The sequence below is a fragment of the Doryrhamphus excisus genome, chromosome 7 (assembly GCF_030265055.1).
Source record: "Doryrhamphus excisus isolate RoL2022-K1 chromosome 7, RoL_Dexc_1.0, whole genome shotgun sequence".
Classification (NCBI taxonomy): Eukaryota; Metazoa; Chordata; class Actinopteri; order Syngnathiformes; family Syngnathidae; genus Doryrhamphus; species Doryrhamphus excisus.
The window spans coordinates 2,098,352-2,121,798 of NC_080472.1; the positions used below are offsets into that span (position 1 = coordinate 2,098,352).

The window sequence follows — 23,447 nt, forward strand, 5'->3', positions numbered from 1 at the left end:
GCGGAAAATGAATGAGCTCAAACTATAATGGAAATAAAAAAAATCCCAATTTATAAGAAGGAAGTTGAAATAGTTTAAAAATGACAAAAAAAAAACATCACGAATATAAAAAACAACTATTATGAGAATATTTCGAGAAAAGGTCATTTTAACGAGAAAAACGTTTATACGAGTAAACTCTCAATGAGGAAAATGTTGTCGTTTCTGGAAAAAAATAACTTGGGAATAAGTCAAAATATTATGCCATAAAGTCACAATATTATGAGAGGAAAATCTACAAAGATTATGAAAAATGTTGAAATATTTGGAATATTAAAAAAAATGGGAAAAGGGGGAAAAGAGTAAAGTTGATAGTAATAATAATAATAGACTTTTCCATCTACAGCAGGGGTCCCAAACACGCGGCCCGCGGGCCAAATGTGGCCCGCAGGACACTAGTTTGAGGCCCCCGCCTTGATATGAAAGTTGAATGTTAGCGCGGCCCGCGCAAGTTTGATATGGCCTGTTAATAGTTATCCTCCCTATAAGTGTGGAAGTGGTAAGTTTTTGGCTATTTAAGTTGAAAGGAAATAACTTGAAGGCTACCGTTTTAGGTTGCTAGCTCTCTAGTTTGCGAGTTAGCATGTGTCTCAAGACCCCTGGACCCTCGTTTTTGCAGGAAAAAAAACGCCTATTGAAAATGTTTGTATAATGATACTTTTTTTTTTTTATTTCTCCGGGTACTCCGGTTTCCTCCCACATTTCAAAAACATGCTAGGCTAATTAGCGACTCCAAATTGTCCACAGGTATGAATGTGAGTGTGAATGGTTGTTTGACTATATGTGCCCTGTGATTGGCTGGCGACCCCCGTGAGGAAAAGCGGTATAAAATGAATGAATGAATGAAGAGTGTTCATCATGGCAGCTAACAGGGAGGGGGCGATCTTTAAGAACAAGAGAACATCAACACAGAAAACCAAAAAAAAAAAAAAAAAAAACGCTAAAAAAAGCATCAAACCAATCAGTTGTTGTGAAAAGCAAAGGCAGAAAGCTTGGAAGTATCCAACGCTTTCTTCTTCTTGGCATTCTTTTCATCTGCGTCTTCGGGACCAATTCCATTCTCCACGCCTCCTCCCACCTCGGCTCGCTTCCTCTTCTTCAGGTCCGTAGCGTCGACAGTCAGGACTTTGGCTCGCTCCGTCCACGACTGAATGAAGAAGAAGAAAAAAAATGTGAACATGTGATAATTACGAGAACGTATGCGTGTGTTCCTACACCGGTTCTTGAACAATGACGCAACAACAACAACAACAACAACAACGCGTCAACGCTCAAGCATGCACTTGCAAATTGCATCCTGTCATGTATAATCACAATTGACAGACGCCGTCTCTTTTGGCCCGCTGGCTCTTCTTCTCCTTTTGCTTTTATTTAACCCCCCCGCCTCTCCACCCCCCCACTCCACACCCCGCTCTCTTTCTGATCGCAGACAAAAGGGAAGCACTTCACTGAAGCTAATACGGCCGCCATGAATCATCAAGGCGCACGCTTCACCTGCACGTCTTCAGCCACACAACTCCGCCGAGCCCAAATATTAAAACTCTAATAATAAAGGGGGGTCTCAAACATGCGGCCCGCGAGCCAAGTTGTAATCTAACAACAAAAAATTGTAAAAAAAAAAAAATAATAACATTTTATTAGCATCAAATGAAATATTAATGAAACAAAACAGGGTGGTAAATTTTGGGAAAATTAGGTTGCGGAAAATGAATGAGCTCAAACTATAATGGAAATAAAAAAAGAAGGAAGTTGAAATAGTTTAAAAATGACAAAAAAAACATCATGAATATAAAAACATTTATGAGAATATTTCGAGAAAAGGTCATTTTAACGAGAAAAACGTTTATGCGAGTAAACTCTCAATGAGGAAAATTTTGTCGTTTTTGGAAAATTAACTTGGGAATAAGTCAAAATATTATGCCATAAAGTCATAATATTATGAGAGGAAAATCTACTAAGATTATGAAAAATGTTGAAATATTTGGAAGAAAAGGGGGAAAAGAGTAAAGTTGGAATAATAATAGACTTTTCCCATCTACAGCAGGGGTCTCAAACACGCGGCCCGCGGGCCAAATGCGGCCCGCACGACACTAGTTTGAGGCCCCCACCTTGATATGAAAGTTTTAATATAAGTTTGATATGGATGCTGTACGGTATCATGTACCCAGAAAAAATTATTACGTTTGATTCATGTTCATGTTAAAGGTTAAATAACTGTTAATAGTTATCCTCCCAATCCGTGTGGAAGTGGTAAGTTTTTTGGCTATTTAAGTTGAAAGGAAATAACTTGGAGGCTACCGTTTAGGTCGCTAGCGCTCTAGTTTGCGAGTTAGCATGTGTCTCAAGACCCTGCAGTTGCGCAATATGTTGTAAATAATGTTCATGTTAAAGGTTAAATAACTGTTAATAGTTATCCTCCCTATCCGTGTGGAAGTGGTAAGTTTTTTGGCTATTTAAGTTGAAAGGAAATAACTTGGAGGCTACCGTTTAGGTCGCTAGCGCTCTAGTTTGCGAGTTAGCATGTGTCTCAAGACCCTGCAGTTGCGCAATATGTTGTAAATAATGTTCATGTTAAAGGTTAAATAACTGTTAATAGTTATCCTCCCTATCCGTGTGGAAGTGGTAAGTTTTTTGGCTATTTAAGTTGAAAGGAAATAACTTGGAGGCTACCGTTTAGGTGGCTAGCTCTCTAGTTTGCGAGTTAGCATGTGTCTCAAGACCCTGCAGTTGCGCAATATGTTGTAAATAATGTTCATGTTAAAGGTTAAATAACTGTTAATAGTTATCCTCCCTATCCGTGTGGAAGTGGTAAGTTTTTGTCTATTTAAGTTGAAAGGAAATAACTTGAAGGCTACCGTTTAGGTGGCTAGCGCTCTAGTTTGCGAGTTAGCATGTGTCTCAAGACCCTGCAGTTGCGCAATATGTTGTAAATAATGTTCATGTTAAAGGTTAAATAACTGTTAATAGTTATCCTCCCTATCCGTGTGGAAGTGGTTTTTGGCTTTTTTAAGTTTAAAAGGAAATAACTTGAAGGCTACCGTTAAGGTGGCTAGCGCTCTAGTTTGCGAGTTAGCATGTGTCTCAAGCCCCTGCAGTTGCGCAATATGTTGTAAATAATGTTCATGTTAAAGGTTAAATAACTTAATAGTTATCCTCCCTATCCGTGTGGAAGTGGTAAGTTATTTGGCTATTTAAGTTGAAAGGAAATAACTTGGAGGCTACCGTTTAGGTCACTTGTAGAAAATTGGAACCAAAGCAAAGTTTTTTTCATTTTCTATTTTTAATAAATTCGTTTTTTTTGAAAACCTGATGCGGCCCAGACCCTAGCTCCAGTGCCCCCCCCCCAGTAAATAGAGTTTGAGACCCCTGCTCTAATATATTTATATCAAAAATACAGTGCATGGGCTGGGATCCGTCATGAAAAAAAGATTCTAATCCGACTTGAGAAGAAAATCAGTTGAGTCTGTCAGCGTCGCCGCTTGGCGGTGTTATCACCAGATCAGTGCTTTGTGCCCTCCTCGCCGGCCATAACGCAGGCAGGCAGGCAATCGGGTTTCCAGGCAACAAGTGCCCCCCACCCCCACCGATTCCCATCCACGTTCTCCCCAATTGAGTAGCACGTCACCCAGCTGCCTGCTGAGGAGCTTGATGAATGCAGGGTCAGGATCAGGTTAGTGGCTACAAACACCCATTTATGTCTGAAGTGGGGGGGGGGGGGGGGGGGGGGGGGGCGATACATATTTATGTATTTATGTATTATCCATAAAATACTTAAAAGGTTGTAAATTAATTTCTATTTGATCCCCAAGAAAAACATAACATAAATACAAGCAAAATGTTTCCGTAACAAAAGTAGTGACATTTTTCTTGCTTTAGTTTCAAAGATACTGTATTGGCTAAAAATAGGACATTTATGCAAAATAAGGCAAAAATATATTCATTTGTATACCGTATTTTGATGAGAATATTTCTTTTTTTTTTTTTTTTTTTAACTCTCCTCCAACATTATTCCCCTTTCCTGCAGCCAGTTATGCAAATTAAACAATGACGCCATCTTTTCCTGGAATGTTTTGGTACTTTGGGAGAGTAAATACACCATCAAAATTCTGGACCATTCAAAATTTTAAACTGTAAGTTAGCAAAAAGAGAGATAAAGCAGAGATAAATCGGTCACATACTTATTTTCCATATTTTATCTTATTCCATATGCGCTTTTGAAGGCGATGCATTGAGTAAGGGCTGGTAACAAAGTTAGCCAAAAGCATGAGATTTAACGTCTTAGCAAGAAAATATCAAGTTATATTCTTGAAAAAAATCGTTAAAAAAATTTTTCCCCCCTGAAAATTGTCCCGTAAAACAAGGTTATAAGGGACAATTTTTGGGGAAATGTTTTAAATGTAATTTTGCCTTTTCATGTTAAACAGGAAGCTGCTTTGCATTGTTTTTTTTTTTTTCAAAGAAGCATATATTATTGAACAAATCGTTCAAAAAAAATTTTCCCTGAAAATTGTCCCGTAAAACGGGGTAATGTTTTAAATAACATATTCTAACAAAAAAAGTAGCAATTTTACAAGATTAAACTTGTATTATGAGAAAAAAAAAGTTAAACAGGAAGCTGCTTTGCATTGTTGTTGTTGTTTTTTTTTTTTTTTCAAAAGAAGCATATATTCTTGAACAAATTGAGAAAATGTTTTTTTTTCCCTGAAAATTGTCCCGTAAAACGGGGTTATAAGGGACGGCAGGGTAATAAGGGACAATTTTTTGGAACATTTTTTAAATGTAATTTTGCCTTTTCATGTTAAACAGGAAGCTGCTTTGCGTTGTTTTTTGTTTTTTTTTCCAAAAGAAGCATATATTCTTGAACAAATCGAGAAAATATTTTTTTCCCTGAAAATTGTCCCGTAAAACCGGGTAATAAGGGACAATTTTTTGGAACATTTTTTAAATGTCATTTTGCCTTTTCATGTTAAACAGGAAGCTGCTTTGCGTTGTTTTTTGTTTTTTTTTTTATCCTAAGATGTTCAAAAATGATTTGAATATTTTGTGTTCCATACCAGTCGCTCCTCTGCTGACAGATTCCTGAAGCGCCCCATCGCCTCCTTGATAATGTCCGTCTCTTCCAGATCCGGGTGGTCTGCCATTATGTTCTTCCGGTTCTCTTCCATCCACAGCTGAAAGCCTGTTTGAGGTCTGATAGGTAACAAAAAGTCCCAAGTGAGGAGAAGACCCTTCCACTTTTCCGTGGAAGCATGTTTTTGGAATGTAGGAGGAAACCGGAGTACCCGGAGAAAACCCACGCATGCACGGGGGGGAACATGCAAACTCCACATAGAGATGGCCGAGGGTGGAATTGAGCTCGTGTCTCCTAGCTGTGAGGTCGGCGCGCTAACCACACGACCGCCGTGCAGCCCCAACTCAATACAAAGGGTGGAAAAATTAGCATAAAAGGTCGCCTTTAAGGTTACTTTTTACCTGTTCATAAAAAAGGTGAGAAACAACTAAGTCATAGCAAAACAAGAAGGTGGTGTTTATGTTGATGAAGGTGAAAGTCAACTTAAATGTTCATTTATCCCTTTCATCCGTGACTGGGTTAATATTTTTTTTTTTTTTGAGACGTAACTGTGTTCGCATCTGACTTCAACTTCCTGTTTCCGTGTAGTAGCATGCTAACAGGATGGCCAAGATACGGTACCTTTTCATTTCGGAGTTGTCAGTCAGCGAGGGAGCCGTCGGGGGGTCAGGCTGCTTCTGTTGGTCTCCAAGGGTCTCCAAGCTCTCCCGAGTCTTCTTAGCGGCTGCCTTTGCACCAGTCATGTGCAGCAGAGTAGACTGAGCCTGAAAGGAGAACATGGACATTTTTTTCCTTTTATTTTGTCTTCAAAGTTGACAAGAACGTGACAAAAAAAAGTCTTATTATAAAAAAGTACAAAAAATAATAAAAGAATACGAATAAACTTAAAATATTATGAGAAAAATATAATATATATTAATATACTAAACCTTTTACTAGCACAGAGTTCCGTTTAAAGAAAAATGAATAATGTAAAAAAAACACCTTTAATATTATGAGAAACAAAGGATGAAAAATAATAAAAGAATAAAAAAAGAATAAACTTAAATAAACCAAATAATAAATAATACAATGTAACAATAAAAAAGTCATATTATAAAAAAGGACAAAAAATAATAATAGAATAAAAAAGATTAAACTTGAAATATTATGAGAAAAATATAATATGTATTAATATTAATATACTAAAATCTTTATTAGCACAGCCTTCAGTTTAAAGAAAAAAAATTATGTAAAAAAACCTTTAATATAAGAAACAAAGAAGGACAAAAAATAATAAAAGAATAAACTTAAATAAAGCAAATAATTAAAATAAATAATGCAATGTAACAATAAACAAAAAAGTCGTATTACAAAAAAGGACAAAAAATAATAGAATAAAAAAGAATAAACTTGAAATATGAGAAAAAATATAATATATATTAATATACTAAAATTTGCTAGCATAGAGTTCAGTTTAAAGAAAAAAAATAATGTAAAAAAAAAACCTTTAATATTATGAGAAACAAAGGACAAAAAATAATAATAAAAATAATAAACTTAAATAAACCAAATAATAATAAATAATACAATGTAACAATAAACAAAAAAAGTCGTATTATACAAAGTAATAAAAATAATAATAAAAGAATAAACTTGAAATATGAGAAAAAATATAATATATATTAATATACTAAAACCTTTACTAGCACAGAGTTCAGTTTAAAGAAAAAAAATGTTAAAAAACCTTTATTATTATGAGAAACAAAGGACAAAAAATAATAAAATAATAAAAGACTAAACTAAAATAAACCAAATAATAATAATAAATATAATGTAACAATAAACAAAAAAAAGTCATATTATAAAAAAGGACAAAAAATAATAATAGAATAAAAAAATAAACTTGAAATATTATGAGAAAAAATATAATATATATTAATATTAACATACTAAAACCTTTACTAGCAGAGTTCAGTTTAAAGAAAAAAAATGTAAAAAAAAACTTTAATATTATGAAAAACAAAGAATAAACTTGTAATTTTTGGAAACGTATGTTGGGGGAAAAGTTCTAATATTACAGAAATAAGTAAAAATGGGAAGTTCATACTAATATGCTTTTTTTTCACCTATATTTTCTGGGCATATTCCAACATATCAAAGTGGCCCCTGTATCCTTTAAACGATTTAATGCCACTTCTAGAAGCAGGTTCTCTATCGGTGCCTGAAAAGTACCTTGGTCTTTGGCCTCGGCTGGAGTGGTTTGAGGACGGGGCTTTTGTTTGATTTCCCTGCAGATGCACTGAGTGGAGCCGACTTCCTGTTGGACGTCATGTTGTCCAGGATGTTTGCCGCGCGAGGCTGACCGGACAGAGAAGAGGACTTCCCCGAATGCGAAACCTGAATGGACTTGTCTCAGTTTAGATCATGTTCACATACATCCATACATGCCCGGGAAGATGGTTTATAACGGGGGGTGCCCAAAGTGTTTATTATTAGCCCGTACATTGTAGAAATAAAATTAAACATGCCAAAAATGCGGGGAAAAATGAAATGCTGATACAAACAACGAATAAAGCTTTTACTTAAATATATGCTTTATTTTATTTTAACATATTAAAGTGGCATCTTTGATTTTTCTGTTTGGGCACCCCTGGTTTATAATATCTACAAAGCTCACCTTGAAAGGGTTGGACCGGCCAAGCTTAGCAGCTAGAAAACAAAATTGAGAGATAACATGCATCATTAAAAAATGTTTGCACTTCCATGGTAAGTCACACATCATCACACAGCAACTTAACACTCAAAAAGGTAGCTAGGAAATATACAATACAAGTACCGATAAGAGTTTAAAATGAAAAAAAAAAAAAAAGATATTTTCAGGCAGCTCACAAGCTCCCTCTTGAAGTCAAAACACGTCTCAAACACGCGGCACGCGGGCCAAATGTGGCCCGCAGGACACTAGTTTGAGGCCCCCGCGCCTTGATATGAAAGTTTCATGTTTAAAGTTTGATATGGATGCTGTATGGTATCATGTACCCAGAAAAAAATATTACGTTTGATTCATGTTCATGTTAAAGGTTAAATAACTGTTAATAGTTATCCTCTCTATCCGTGTGGAAGTGGTAAGTTTTTGGCTATTTAAGTTTAAAAGGAAATAACTTGAAGGCTACCGTTTAGGTCGCTAGCTCTCTAGTTTGCGAGTTAGCATGTGTCTCAAGACCCTGCAGTTGCGCAATATGTTGTAAATAATGTTCATGTTAAAGGTTAAATAACTGTTAATAGTTATCCTCTCTATCGGTGTGAAAGTGGTAAGTTTTTGGCTATTTAAGTTGAAAGGAAACAACTTGGAGGCTACCGTTTAGGTGGCTAGCTCTCTAGTTTGCGAGTTAGCATGTGTCTCAAGACCCTGCAGTTGCGCAATATGTTGTAAATAATGTTCATGTTAAAGGTTAAATAACTGTTAATAGTTATCCTCCCTATCCGTGTGGAAGTGGTAAGTTTTTGGCTATTTAAGTTGAAAGGAAATAACTCGGAGGCTACCGTTTAGGTGGCTAGCTCTCTAGTTTGCGAGTTAGCATGTGTCTCAAGACCCTGCAGTTGCGCAATATGTTGTAAATAAAAAGAGTATAAATGTGACTATAGTCGTGTTTTGTCATGTCTACAGGGCTCTAATAATGCTTTGTTCATTTTAATATGAAAACAATAATTTGTCTACCCGCCAACTATATGTGGTTTCTTAAGTTTTTATTATTTGCCGTTTTATTATTATTATTATTATATTAATTTATTACTGATTGATTTTCTTTATTCTTGATTTGTTTATTTATTTTTCATCTTATTTTGTGCAGAAAAATAAAAATTAAGATATTTGAGAACAGTGGGAAAGTTTGTATATTTTTCTGTTTTTAATAAATGCGTGTTTTTTTGGGGGGGGGCGGGGGGGGGATCCAGTAGATCCTAATCCAATATTTTAGTCAGCTAGTAAATTGTGTACAACAAATTAGAGGTAACTTACAGGGTGGGGTGGCCTGCTTTGGGGGCGATCCTGGCGCTTTGGCAAACGGGTTCAGACCTTCGGTGGCAGACGCAAGTCACAATAAGCACGGTTACATTGCGGGGGATTCTAACGGGAACATAAAAGGTCAGCGTCGACTGACGTTTTGGGCCATCTGCTTCATCTTCAGCTTCCATTTCCTGTTGGTCCTCTTGCTCCTCGGCTTCCTGGCTAGGTTCATCCTCTTGTCTGTTGGAACGTTTTTCCGTATGGTCGTACCTGTCAATGAAGTGCACGGAGGTGCACGTCAAGCTCTGCATAATTCAGCTTTTAATCGGGGTTCCACTGATCCACTATGCAAGTTTATTCAAACATATTTCGGCATTACCCAGATGGAGTCCGTCTGATGTTGTTGTGCTCCGTGACATCGTCCCGTTCGTCTTCTTGAATCTGACCGGCTTTCTCAAGAGCGATCTCGCTGAGCCGCTGTGCGAGTGCCATGCGTTTGGATCTGGATGCGTATCGAATGGCCAGCGTCACCACGTTTTGAGTCATCAGCTCGGCCAGCTCCACGCAGCGGAACTCTCGCTCCAGCTTACACGACAACTAGAAGAATAAAAATATCGAAATGATCGACTTGGAAAGACAGTTCGGCCACGGCAGGGAATCAAACCTCGACAAAGTTTATATACTGACCGCAAACATCTTCATGAGCAATTCCTGCTGTTCTTTCTGCGACTGATTCTGTCCGTCCTCGTCCACTTCGTAACCGCTAGACGACAGGAAGTTGTAATGGTTGTGGAAAAGCGCGGAACGCCAGAACTGTTCCTGGAGGGACGGAGGAATTTTGCGTCAATTGAGTTAGCTTATTTTAAAAATATAACTTCATAAAATAACAACAACAAAAAAAAACGAACAAGGGGAAAAAATTGCTGTAATTTTACAAGAATAAAGTCAAAATATTAAAATAAAAACGTTATCAGACAAGAAAAAAATATTGCATTTTTAAGTGAATAAATGACAAAAAATGACTTTAGTAGCATGGAGTCAAAATATTAAATAAAATTAAATACATTAAAATATATATATTAAAAAAATATAATATATATATATATATACACACATATATACATACATATACACACATATACATATATACATACATATACACACATACATATATACACACACATATATATATATATATATATACACACACATATATACATATACATATATATATATATACATATACATATAATATAATATTTTAAAAACATCATTCTACTAGCATAAATTTGAAATATTTTTTAAGATTTTTAAATTGTAATACTATGAAACAAAACAACAAATAAAATAATTTTGGGAAAATTTGGTTGCGGAAAAAAGTTGTTACAAGATTAAAGTCAAAATTTTATGACAATAAAGTCATAATTACAAGAAGAAAAATTACTGTAAAATTTACTGTAAATTCCCAATCAAAATACTAAAAGAAAAAAGTTGTACACTCACAAATTTTTTTTTACAAGAATAAATTGGTTATATTATGGGGGAAAATAACGTCATTTTAGTCGCATTTCATCTAAACAGTGTTCCCTCGTTACAATTTTACATATTTTTTAAAGCATATGTTCCGCATCCTTGTGGTGTATTAGAGCAATCTATTGTGCACTGTTGTATATGTGTTATTGTATTTACTACTGCTAAACAGTAGAGGGTGTTGTATACTCATGAGCGTTGAATGTGTATATTTTTCTGTTTTTAATAAATGCGTTTTTTTTTGGGGGGGGGGGGAACCTGATGCGGCCCAGCCTTACCCAGATCCTAGCTCCAGTGGCCCCCCAAGTAAATCGAGTTTGAGACCCCTGACCTAAAGAACATTTTTCAAAATTGTGGACCGTGAGTGTTTATCTGCTATGTTTACCTCCATCTGTCCTTTCTCTGTAGTTGTCTGACACAGCGGCAACTTGAATGGCAGGATGGCCACTGCAGGTCGGGGAAGGGTAGGGGGGTACCTGGAGCCTTTACATGGTATGCACCTTAAAAAATAAAAAATAAAATAAAAAAACAGAGACCAGATTTGACATACACATATATTGCCATTGTACTGTACTGGAATAAAACATGGAGTCACCTGAGCTGCTGAGGGTTCTCGTGCACCCCAACGACCCAGTAGTGGTCTGATTTGCTTTTGCACGTCTCTCTAGTGTTGCAAACTGGTGTCCATGTGAGGCCCAAGGAGCGATTCAGCATTCGTACCACACCCTCAGAATCCACGTAACACGGGGTACCTGAAAGAACATGAAAGTCATTTACAAAATGGCAAAAATCATGGCATAAAAAAGGTGTGAATTATGTCTTTACACAATTATTTTATTAAGTGTAACGCAACATTTTTTTCCACCGAGAGCCACATAGTGAAAAATAGATAAAGGGCCACTTTCATATTTTGTAAATCAAAACACATCACTATGTTAAAAATTTGAGAGATATGAAAAAGTGCATTATTAGTATGAACGTTGGTCTTTTCTTCCCAATTTTTGCTGTTGTTTTTTTATTTTAAAAATATTTCTGCTTCCATAATATTAAACATTTTCTTCTCATAATATTATGACTTTATTCCCACAATATTTTGACTTTATTCCCATAATATTTTAACTTACTCGCCAACCTAATTATCTGAACATTGCAATTTTATTTTGTTAGAAAAAAATATATATATTTTTGGTGGTGGAGTGGTTAGCACGCAGACCTCACAGCTGGCCACAACACATTCTAAAAAAAAATATCATTTAACATGAAAATTTAAAAAAAAAAAGCAAGTCATTTTATACAAGAAAAAGTCAGAATTTTACGATAATTATATTAAAAATAAATATTAAAAAAAGAAAAAATTAAAGTGACATTTTTAAAGTTGTAATATTGAAAAAGAAAAAAGAAAACAACAAACAAAATTTGTAATATTTTGAAAATTATGCTGTTATGACGCTGCGTGGCCTCACAACTAGGTGACCCGAGTTCAATTCCACCCTGTGTGGAGTTTGCATGTTCTCCCCGTGCATGCGTGGATTTTAACCGGGTACTCCGGTTTCCTCCCACATTCCAAAAAAACATGCTAGGTTAATTAGCGACTCCAAATTGTCCATAGGTATGAATGTGAGTGTGAATGGTTGTTTGTCTATATGTGCCCTGTGATTGGCTGGCCACCAGTCCAGGGTGTACTACGCCTCTGGTCCGAAGACAGCTGGGATAGGCTCCAGCACCCCCCGCGACCCTCGTGAGGAAAAGCGGTAGAAAATGAATGAATGAATGAATGAATGTTATGACATTATTCCGACAATATTTTGACTTTATTCCCATAATATTTTAACTTATTCGCCAACTTAATTTTCGGAATATTACAATTTTATTTTGTTTTATTTAGAAAACAAATACATAATTTTTGCTCATAATATTGTGACTTTTTTGTCTGGCGAATTAAAAATTTTCAGTTAATATTTTTATTTTTATTTATTAAGACAGCTGTTTTTGTCATATGAAATTATTAATTCATTCATTTTCTACCGCTTTATCCTCACAAGGGTCGCGGAAGGTGCTGGAGCCTATCCCAGCTGTCTTTCGGGCGAGAAGCGGCGTACACCCTGGACTGGTGGCCAGCCAATCACAGGGCACATATAGACAAACAACCATTCACACTCACATTCATACCTATGGACAATTTGGAGTCGCTAATTAACCTAGCATGGAATGTGGGAGGAAACCGGAGTACCCGGGAAAAAAAGATTAAGATATGCCTTTATTCGTCCCTCAGTGGGGAAATTTGTACGCATGCACGGGGAGAACATGCAAACTCCACACAGGGTGGAATTGAACCCTGGTCTCCTAGCTGTGAGGTCTGCGCGCTAACCACTCGACCGCCGTGCTGCCCCATATGAAATTATTTTTGTAAAAAAAAAAAAAAACACTTTTTCATGTTAGATTACAAACTTAATATTTTGACTTTCTTCCACTGATTTTTTTAAAAATATTTTTTGCTGGTGTTTTATAATGTACCATTGGCCAAAAAAAAAAAAAAAAAAAACAGCCAAGGGATTGAAATGACCCCCCGGGACCCACCTCTACGATATCTGTGTATTGAAATCGTCTAAAAAAAAAAATGAAAGTGTACCTTCGGCAGTAAATCCGAGCCAGCATAGGAAAGATTTGTACGAGAGTGGGAGGGGTTGTCCGTCCATAATTTGCCTGGGCTTTCGACCCAACTGCAGCAACTGCACGCCAAGCATCTGCTCCCCATCAAAACCCGTCCCTAATCATGTGAAAGGAGACACACAAACAAACATGGCACGTCTGTGATAAACTATGACTGTTTCTATTAATACAGGAAGTGTATTCACTGGACACAATTACAGTATATATATTATTATATACATAGTATTAATATTAGGGATGTACGATACTGGCTTTTTTTTGCAGTAAAATTAATATGCCTGATATGCTGATACTTGTTGGTACCGCTAATTATCAGACATCCCTACTTAATATGCATAAATGTACTGTATATTTAGGGGTGTAAGAAAATATAGTTTCGGCAATATATCACGATACTGTATTGATATTAAAAAGTATGATATCGAATTTTTTTTTTAGTCATGCGTTTGCAGCGTTGCCTGCGCGTCCAGGTACATTGGAAACATAGTCAAGGAAGTGCCTTTTTATAACGGATAAAATCCCATTTACGCATATACCGGATATAAATCCCATATATGCGTAAAAAACGGACATTTTCCGGTATACGCATATAACGGATTTCGCTTATATCGGACAAAACCAGTGGGAACAATTGAATCCGATATATCCGAGGTTTACTGTATATCGTATTGTGATGCGTATCGTATGGCCAGATTCTTGCCAATACACACCCCTATGTATGTATGTACTATGTATGTATATATGTATGTAGAGTACCTCTGTGGTAAACAATGAGTAACTGCTCTCCATGTCCCGCCATACAGACAACAGGCCCCGATAGGCTGAAGATATCCCTCTGAATCCCGCCGACGGAGAAGAATCTGACCATGAGAGCGCTGGTGGCGACCGCCGCCCACCCCTGACCGAGACACAGCGCCTTTGCATCCTCGCCCTTGGGCAAGTCAACCATCCACTCTTTATTGGTGTCCCAGGATGAGAAATGGAGGCAGTGGAGCTTACTGAGGGGAGGGCAAAAAGACAAGAAGATAAGAAGATGACTGAATTATGGTCGTCGACGTTATTTTCGAGACTCTACCTCGCGAGTTCGTCTGTGGCGGGGCAGGCGAGCAGCACGGCCTCCTGGGAAATGTCGGTCATGGTGTGACCCAGCGTGTTGGTGAGGTGCATGGCGTGGTGCACGGCCGTGTTGTGAAACTCCACGTCGATGGCGTTGTCCTGCTCGTCGTTGTAGCCTCGAACTATGCCGACAGAGTTCCACATCTGGCGGACATTACCGTTACTTTTAGTAGTATTTTACGTTATTTGAAGATAATCGGTTTTGTGTTAATTACCATGAAACGGTGAGTGAGATGCGTCGGCGTGGAGCCCGGTTGAAAGGCCTTCTGGGGGAGCGTCGGCTGGGGGCCGTCGTAAACGGGCCGCATGGTCGCCGACGAAGCGGGTATCGCGCCACTGTCGGCGCCGTCGTCAAGTCCGAACTCATCTTGGCCAAGCTTCAGCGAGCCGGTATCTGTTGAGTGACAGCTCCAGTCAGAATTAATGATTTATTTTAAGCCTTCTTTTGATAGGATGGAATGATTATACAACAAATAGTACCTCACGGTTATACCACAAGGTTCAATTTACATGGGGTGAAAATATACCGTACATACTGTACACTAGGGCAGGGGTTCTCAACTGGTGGGTCGCGGATCCATTTGTTTGGTGTACACAAAATAAACGGAAATAAACGTATGGAAGCATAAATAAATAAAAATGACTTTCCTGAAAGTGTTAAAATAAATCGTAATTAAAATGACTTAATTAAAAACTTTAAATAATACATTAAACTTAATGGCATTAAAAAAACAAAAATCGAAAAGATTTAAAATACTTAAGTGTAAAAAAAAGGGAGGAAAAAAAAGTGTAAAAAGGAATTAAAAAGAAAAAAAAATGTCTTATAGAGGTGCAAAAAAATGATTAAAAATTATTTTAAAATGACTTAAATAAGTGTAAAAAAAATATATAAAAACTAAAATAACAACAACTTACATAAAGGGAAACAAGACTTAACAGTAAAAAAAAAAATTACGATACATGATTTAAAAAATCATTAAAATGACTCAAATAAAAGTGTAGAAAATTATAAAAACAAAAATAAAAACAATAACTTGCATAAATGCCAAAAAAGACTCAACGGCGTAAAAGAGCAATTAAAAATAAATACAAATAGAAATGCCTTTTAGGTGTAAATTGTTTTTGGAATAAATAAAAGATTTTAAAATTAAAAAAAATTATACATGACTCAAATAAAAGTGTAGAAAATTATAAAAACAAAAATAAAAACAATAACTTGCATAAATGCCAAAAAAGACTCAACAGTGTAAAAGAGAAATTAAAAATAAATACAAATAAAAATGCCTTTTAGGTGTAAATTGTTTTTGGAATAAATACAAATTATTTTAAAATATTTTTTTTTATAAATGACAAATAAAAAGTGTAAAAAAAATTATAAAAACAAAAATAAAGGTACAAAAATACTAAAAAACAACAATAGTTTACATAAAAAGAAAAAAGACTTAGTGTAAAAACTAATTAAATTTATTATTTTTTAATTAATAAATGAAAATGATTTTTTTTTTAAATTTAAAAATAGTAAAAATGACTATAGTTCGCAATTTAATCATCACTGGAAAATGTGGGTCCTAGGATTTTGTGGCTTTTCAAAAACATTAATTAATAAATCAGCGCTATCTAGTGATTGACAGCACTTTATTAGTTTTTTTTTTAAAGCATATTCAAGGCTGCAATATCAGTGTCCTATCTGCAGTGAAAAATTAGTATCAAGACGCCCCAATTTTTGGTCATTAATTCTGGTGGGTCAGTGGTTTGACGGAACACGAACCGGTCTGTGGGCTCTATAACACATGGAGACCAACATCGCTTTTGAACGCACCACAGCACTCACCGAGTGAATTTTCATCATCCAGGATTGCGCCTCTGTTCCTCACACGCCCTGTCGCGGGCATGAGGAAATCATCGTCGTCGTCGCCATCGTCATCCTCCTTGACGCCAATGACTGCTTTCTTCTTAGAAGGGGACTTGGCATCGCTCCATCTTTCATCCAAGACTTGGTCGTCACCATCGTCGTCATCAAATAGATCGTCATAGCCTCGGTCGCTTTTATTTGCAGCAGCCTGATGACAGACGGATGTCATCACGTAGCACGAGAATAGCAACCGGTTTGTTTGTTTCATACAATGTAAAGTAGTCTGTGTACAGCTTGTATAGAAAAAAGCTAAAAAAAAAACAAAAATAAAAACTTAAGCTAGCACACTTTGTCAGTGATGCCCTCAGTTGTGATAAGCGACTACATGCCACTGCGTTGGCATTTGAACACAACAGGAAGTAGTACTCTTGATATTATGGTCGGTGCATACCTTGGGGGTGTTAGACGTGGATGCGCTGAAACCATCCAGTAGGCCCAAACAGCCCTCGGTATCGGTGTAAGCAATCTGAGTGCCAGATGGGTGCCAGGCTACGGCACACACCGTAAAGCCCTTCTCATGTTTGTGCCTGTGGAGCAGAAGCAACAACATTCACAACAACAAAAAAAAAAAACCTCTTGAATGTATTTAGCGTTTACCGTAAATGAATGACATACCTTTCCACACATAATTTGCTGCTCACGTTCCAAACTAGTATGAACCCCCCCACGCTGGCTGCTGCCAGAAACTGTCCACACGAGGACCATGCCACCACGTTGATGGGCTGCAAACAACAGGGGACACTATAAACGCCATGCAGTACACATTTACCATTCAGGTTTTTTTTTCACAGAAAAAAGTCGCTTATTTATAAATATGTAAAATTTACAATAACACATAACTATAATAATAATAATAATAATAATACCGTAATACCGTATAAGTCGCACAATGCCAAAAATGCATAATGAGGTAGAAAAAAAAAGATACATAAGTCGCACAAGGCCAAAAATGCATAGTTAGGTAGAAAAAAAACATACATAAGTCGAACTGGAGTATAAGTCGCACAATGCCAAAAATGTATAATTAGGTAGAAAAAAAAAACATACATAAGTCGCACAAGGCCAAAAAGGCATAATTAGGTAGAAAAAAAACATACATAAGTCGCACTGGAGTATAAGTCGCACAATGCCAAAAATGCATAATTAGGTAGAAAAAAAACATACATAAGTCGCACAAGGCCAAAAAGGCATAATAAGGTAGAAAAAAAACATACATAAGTCTCACTGGAGTATAAGTCGCACAATGCCAAAAATGTATAATTAGGTAGAAAAAAAAAACATACATAAGTCGCACTGGAGTATAAGTCGCACAATGCCAAAAATGTATAATTAGGTAGAAAAAAAAAACATACATAAGTCGCACAAGGCCAAAAAGGCATAATTAGGTAGAAAAAAAACATACATAAGTCGCACTGGAGTATAAGTCGCACAATGCCAAAAATGCATAATTAGGTAGAAAAAAAACATACATAAGTCGCACAAGGCCAAAAAGGCATAATAAGGTAGAAAAAAAACATACATAAGTCTCACTGGAGTATAAGTCGCACAAGGCCAAAAATGCATAATTAGGTAGAAAAAAAAACATAAGTCACACTGCAGTATAAGTCGCACAAGGCCAAAAATGCATAATTAGGTAGAAAAAAAACATAAGTCGCACAATGCCAAAAACGCATAATTAGTTGGAAAAAAAACATACATAAGTCGCACTGGAGTATAAGTCGCACAAGGCCGAAAATGCATAATTAGGTAGAAAAAAACATACATAAGTCGCACAATGCCAAAAATGCATAATTAGGTAGAAAAAAAACATACATAAGTCGCACTGGAGTATAAGTCACATTTTTTGCGTGTAATTTATTTTTAACTGCTTGACCAAAACAGACATTACGTCGTCTTGGAAGGCAAGTTTTAACATTAATAAAAGAATATAGAACAGGCTGAATAGATGTACATAAGATATGCTAACACAATGCTTATTCAGCTACACGAAAAATAAACATGAACAGAAAAACACCTACATAAACAGGTGTCCAGTGTTTATGTAACATAAACACTTTTTTCATTTATTTATAAGTCACAGGAACAGCCAACCTCAAAAAGTGCGATTTATAGTCCGGAAAACACAGTAATAATATATACCAGGGGTCTCAAACATGCGGCCCACTGTGTTATTGAAACTCACCTGCGTCAGCATATCATCAGACAGGGTGCTCACGTGATCCCAGGACCCTCTCTCATAAAGGTGAACCTTGGTGCCCACTGGAACGGCTAAAAACTAACCAGACACATTTGCTTATTGATCACATATCAATAATAATAATAATAATAATAATAACCCGTTCCTATAAGAAAGACATAAAGTGGATTTGGGCTCAGACCTTTGCTGTGAGAGGCTGCCAGGCCAGGCGACACAACGATTTTGCGTTACTGATGTCGTTGGTCTTCTGCAGGAGAGGCCAGCTGATCGCTTGAGTCTGAATCAAAGCACGAGACAAAAGTATGAGTCGGATGGGGAGTAATAAAAACGTCTGGCATCCCATCCAATCGGTGCCATTTGCTGACGTAACTCTCAAAATCAACATTTATTTGGATTTTTATCTTTTTTTTTAATTATTATTTATTTTATTTTTTTATTTTTTGGAACTCTAAATCTGATAATACATATATTGAACTAATCAAAATGTGTATTGGCCCATTACTTATTCCTTAGCAGATAAGACTTAAAGTAAACAGGAGTTTTTAATAATAAAATAAATAAAATAATAAATAATAAAATAAATAAAATAATAAATAAAACAATAAATAATAAAATAATAAAATATATAAAACAATAAATAAAAAATAATAAATAAAATAATAATAAAATAAATAATAATAATAAACATACACATATGACGCAGAAGAAAATAAAACAGGACTGTGCTACAGTCATAACTGAAATCTCATTATCATTCATCAGCCGTCCCAGGGCCTGCACAGGAGCTGAATGATGCAACTTCCTGTTCATGATGCGACTTAAACACCAGTGCCCATTTTTCCAGATGGGGGGTAATATATTAGGGCAGTGGTTTTTCAAACTGCGGGGTATGGGGCTACCATGCGCACGTTTCATTATTAACCCTTTCGGCGTCAGAGTTTTTTCCAAGAATTTTTTTATTTTTTATTTTACTACTTCAAAAAAGGTTGTAGCTTGAAAATGGTAATACATAAAAGCATACTGTAAATTAGAAAAATTATCAGTATGACCCAAAGGTTGTGATGAGAGGAAATTCTAATTTATCTAAATTAGCATTAGTACGCTGTTGGCTTAAAAAGTACCTGCTCTTCAATATTCCACACCACCACGCAGCCATCGCAGCTGGCAGACGCCTGTCAAAGAACAATTTCATATGAATTCATTCAAATTTTTATTTTTCTGCACAAAATAAGATGAAAAATAAATACACAAATCAAAGAATAAAGAAAATCAATATAATAATAATAATAAAACAGCAAATAATAAAAACTTAAGAAACCACATATAGTTGGTGGGTAGACAAATTATTTTCTTAAAATTAAAAAAAGCCCTGTAGATATGACAAAACATTTATACTTTTTTAAATTTACAACATATTGCGCAACTGCAGGGTCTTGAGACACATCGCTAACTCGCAAACTGGAGAGCTAGCGACCTAAACGCTAGCCTTCAAGTTATTTCCTTTCAACTTAAATAGCCAAAAACTTACCACTTCCACACGGATAGGGAGGATAACTATTAACAGTTATTTAACCTTTAACATGAACATTAATCAAACGTAATAATTTTTTCTGGGTACATGATACCATACAGCATCCATATCAAACTTGCGCGGGCCGCACTAATATTAAACTTTCATATCAAGGCGGGGGCCTGCGGGCCACATTTGGCCCACGGGCCGCGTGTTTGAGACCCCTGAATTAGACCATGTTTTTTTTTTTTTTTTTTTACAATAACTATGGGACCCTTTTGTTGCCATCAGAGAATTGATGAAAAGCAGCAGTTGGCAGGGACGCCATGATAGATGTTTTCGTAGTCAAACCATCGGCCATCGGTACATTGTTATTGTCGAGCCCTGCAGTTATTAACTCATATTTCCAAACACAATAAGTAAGATATGGTAGAACCAGAGAGCAATAAAGAGTGTGGAGTGATTTCTGATTGAGAACTAATTTTGCTTTGTTTAATATTGAAATATTAGAAAATGGATGGATGGACCTGTGGTACTTACGTATGTAAAATGGGAATTATTTAATTTTACTCACCAGAAAGTCATCTTTGGGGTCAAAGGCCACGCTTAGCACGGGCGCTTCATGGCCCCGTAGGGTTTTCTGTTGGCTGCTGTCAGACACTTCCACCACCTTAACCAGGAAGTCACTGAGGCGGGGAGAGAAATGAGCTATCAGTATGTGCACAATGCTACATTTTGCCTATTTCTCTATTTTTATTTTTTTTTTTTTTAATCGATATCCCAAACAAAGCAAGAATGAAGATGCCGGGGATGAATAACGCCCCGTGTGCTGTGCTCACACAAATCAATTCAACAATCATTTCCAATTACTGCTAATCAGAAACCCGTCTATGAGCTGCTGTGTCGGTGTGACGCAAGTAAAACCGGGGAACATCAACATATGTGTGTGTGTGTGGATCATTCCATACCGGAAGAACAATCATAGTGAGTCATAGCACGCTTCACGATTCAGAACTGAATCCAGCCAACATAACACGCAAGAAGACCTCAGGGAAAAAAAGGAAGCAGTGTAGGCATGAGTGCCTTGACAAAGTCAAAGTGACATTTGTTTATGGTCTTGGGTCTTTCCCTGGGTAATACAACAATAAGTATGACGTTTTGTAACATTGTCTTATTGTTGTGTGAGCAACAAGTTAGCTTTGGTTTGGTTTTGCTTCATGTGCATATGTGTGGGTGTGTTTGATGTGATTTACAAGTGTCCTTGAATGCAGCGGCAACTTGTTTCCAAGGAGTTATGTGATGCATATGAATGCATTTTAGAAAAATGCTGGAGCAGCACTGACAGAAGTTTGCTAGTTTTGCTAAGTGTCTATTATTTGACTGGAATCTGTCCATGATGTCCAAACAAAAAAATAATTTCACTGCTTGAAAAAAAAACCCAATATATATACATATTTTTATTACTATTATATAAATATATTATCATAATATTAATATATTATATTTTTTATATTTATATTTTTTTTATGTATTTGTTAATGTTTTAAGTTGTTTTTATTTGTATGACTTTTTTTTTACACTTTTAGTTCAGTTAAGTTTTTTATTTTTCTAATTTATAACACCGTTATATATGTCTTTCTAAATTTGTATTTATTTATATTATTTTAAAGGTTTAAAGTCATTTTTATTAGAAATATTTATTTTACAATTTATCACTGCACTTTTATTTTTGTTATTTTTAATTCCTTTTTTGCACTTTTATGCAAGGCTTTTTCCATTTGTATTCATTTTTTTTATTACTTTTTTGCACTTTTAGGGCAACTTATTTTTTTCTATATTTGAAATGTGTTTTTTTACAATTTTAATTGCTGCGCTTTATTTTTTTTTTAATTACTTTTTTGCACTTTTATCTAAGTCATTTTTCATTTGTATTTATTTTTAATTACTTTATTGCACTTTTATTTACGGCAACTTAATTTAATTTTTTTATTTTTGCTTTTATGCAAGTTCTTTTTTTACTTCATCCATTGTTCTTTTTTCATTTATTTTTCCCACTTTTATTTAAGTGAAAGCCACACAGAAGAATTCCATTGCACACTATGTCTTTCCTATTACAAATTACCCATCAATATCAACAGGATATCAAAGAAAGCGGTGCACACGTGTAAAAAAAAAAAAAAAATGATCATGTTACGTCATTTCAAACAGTACCTGGATCCAGCAGCAACTTTGGAGCCACTGGCGTTAAAGGAGACATGCGTGGCATTGGTCGTGAACCGGGTAAGGATGCCGTCTGGATCGCCGTCAGGAAAGGTGTGAATCTGGACCGTGTTGTTGGAACTTGCGGTCACAAGTTTTCCGTTCTAAAATAAAGAACACATGTCAGCTGACTACAAACAAAAAAAAAACATTTTATAAACATTCTGAATCCACCAGAGGGTGAGAGATGACCCACCTTGAGTGCCAGAGAATAAGCTTTTTCACCAACAGTGATGAATCGTGGGTCGTCATCGTCCACACCCTCCCAAATCCGAACATCGCCATCATTTCCACAAGTTACAATGAACCTAAAATGTGCATGGTTTAAAAAAAATTCTGGCCTAAATAAAGCATTTTTCAGCATGTTTCTTCTGCATGTTAGTAATCTTGCATGCAGCATTTTCACATTTGACATACTGCCAATGTAGTAAAGTCATTTTCTTACATGTAATCAATGTTATTGAACATTGATAGCCGGTACAATACAAGCAAATATCACATGGTGTCCTCCAGGTTATTCTAAATAAAGTTATTTTCAAATTGTATGGATTGATAATGTTGACATACTTCCCAGTGTCATCGAAGCAGACTTCGGTGTGTCCTTCTGAGTGTCCGTAGCGCATAGGCTTCCTTTCACATGGCATGTTGGCAAACTATATGAAGGACGACATAAAAAAAGAAGGATAAACGATCGGGATTTAGTAGGAAAACAACTTGGCCACACAGCTAGCTAGCTAGCTAGCCATCAGCGATGAACTACAGTAGCTGAGGAGGTAAGCTAGCAATAACCGTACACAAAGCTACCTAGCATAACAGCAAGGGAAACGCGTTAAAGACTTTATACTTATGACAACCGACATTATTTAGTTAATATGTTGCGTTTCAATGTGTGCTGGACAACTTACAAAACTCCCGGCAGGCGACGGCAAGTGAATCGACTTCTCCTGAATCTCCCGCGCTGAGTTGAAAACAAGGAAGCAGGCGTCACAAGTCCCGCCAGCGACGTCATGACGTCATTACGGCGCGACCCACTTTAGCTGAAGCGACGTACAAAATAGGGATTTAGGATATTCATGCTTTTTACTTACATTTTGAATGGTTTTGCTTTTTATTTTTAAAAGAAAAAATGTTTCTCATTTTTAAACAATGTATCAATAT

The 23,447-nt window shown here is 36.1% G+C and overlaps 2 protein-coding genes across 3 annotated transcripts in view; one reads left to right on the forward strand and one right to left on the reverse strand.

The window, feature by feature from the left end:
- Window positions 1–105: 105 nt before the first annotated feature.
- Window positions 106–23,311, reverse strand: wdhd1 (WD repeat and HMG-box DNA binding protein 1). Of its 2 annotated transcripts, none has more exons than XM_058077007.1 (26): window positions 23,195–23,311; window positions 22,857–22,942; window positions 22,486–22,597; window positions 22,242–22,393; window positions 20,605–20,716; window positions 19,642–19,692; window positions 18,702–18,797; window positions 18,506–18,598; window positions 16,939–17,045; window positions 16,715–16,850; window positions 16,243–16,471; window positions 14,627–14,805; window positions 14,371–14,555; window positions 14,052–14,293; window positions 13,255–13,392; window positions 11,221–11,377; window positions 11,011–11,125; window positions 9,783–9,914; window positions 9,475–9,692; window positions 9,250–9,365; window positions 9,108–9,164; window positions 7,770–7,801; window positions 7,325–7,498; window positions 5,732–5,874; window positions 5,094–5,229; window positions 106–1,186 (listed from the first exon to the last, which is right to left on the reverse strand). In XM_058077007.1, exons 2-26 carry the CDS (start codon window positions 22,931–22,933, stop codon window positions 1,001–1,003), a joined length of 3,375 nt encoding a protein of 1,124 aa, XP_057932990.1. In that variant the 5' UTR covers window positions 22,934–22,942; window positions 23,195–23,311; the 3' UTR covers window positions 106–1,000. The 2 variants fall into 2 exon arrangements, with proteins under 2 accessions (XP_057932990.1, XP_057932991.1); XM_058077008.1 differs by having other exon boundaries at window positions 7,325–7,489; window positions 23,195–23,304.
- Window positions 22,861–23,447, forward strand: part of LOC131131935 (C-myc promoter-binding protein-like) — an 82,623-nt gene continuing 82,036 nt past the window's right edge. Inside the window, exon 1 of the mRNA XM_058077005.1 lies at window positions 22,861–23,062. The gene's annotated coding sequence lies outside the window, so the exon portion shown is untranslated. The remainder of the gene's footprint in view (window positions 23,063–23,447) is intronic.

What these genes read in the sequence shown, in the direction of transcription:
- wdhd1 (XM_058077007.1), bottom strand. Translation starts at nt 22,933, where the DNA reads ATGCCATGTGAAAGGAAGCCTATGCGCTACGGACACTCAGAAGGACAC. An exon ending in ACCCCAAAGATGACTTTCTG is followed by an intron (nt 19,693 to 20,604) that starts GTGAGTAAAATT and finishes GTTCTTTGACAG; the next exon opens with GCGTCTGCCAGCTGCGATGG. An exon ending in AGCCGAGGCCAAAGACCAAG is followed by an intron (nt 5,875 to 7,324) that starts GTACTTTTCAGG and finishes TTCTCCTTTCAG; the next exon opens with GCTCAGTCTACTCTGCTGCA.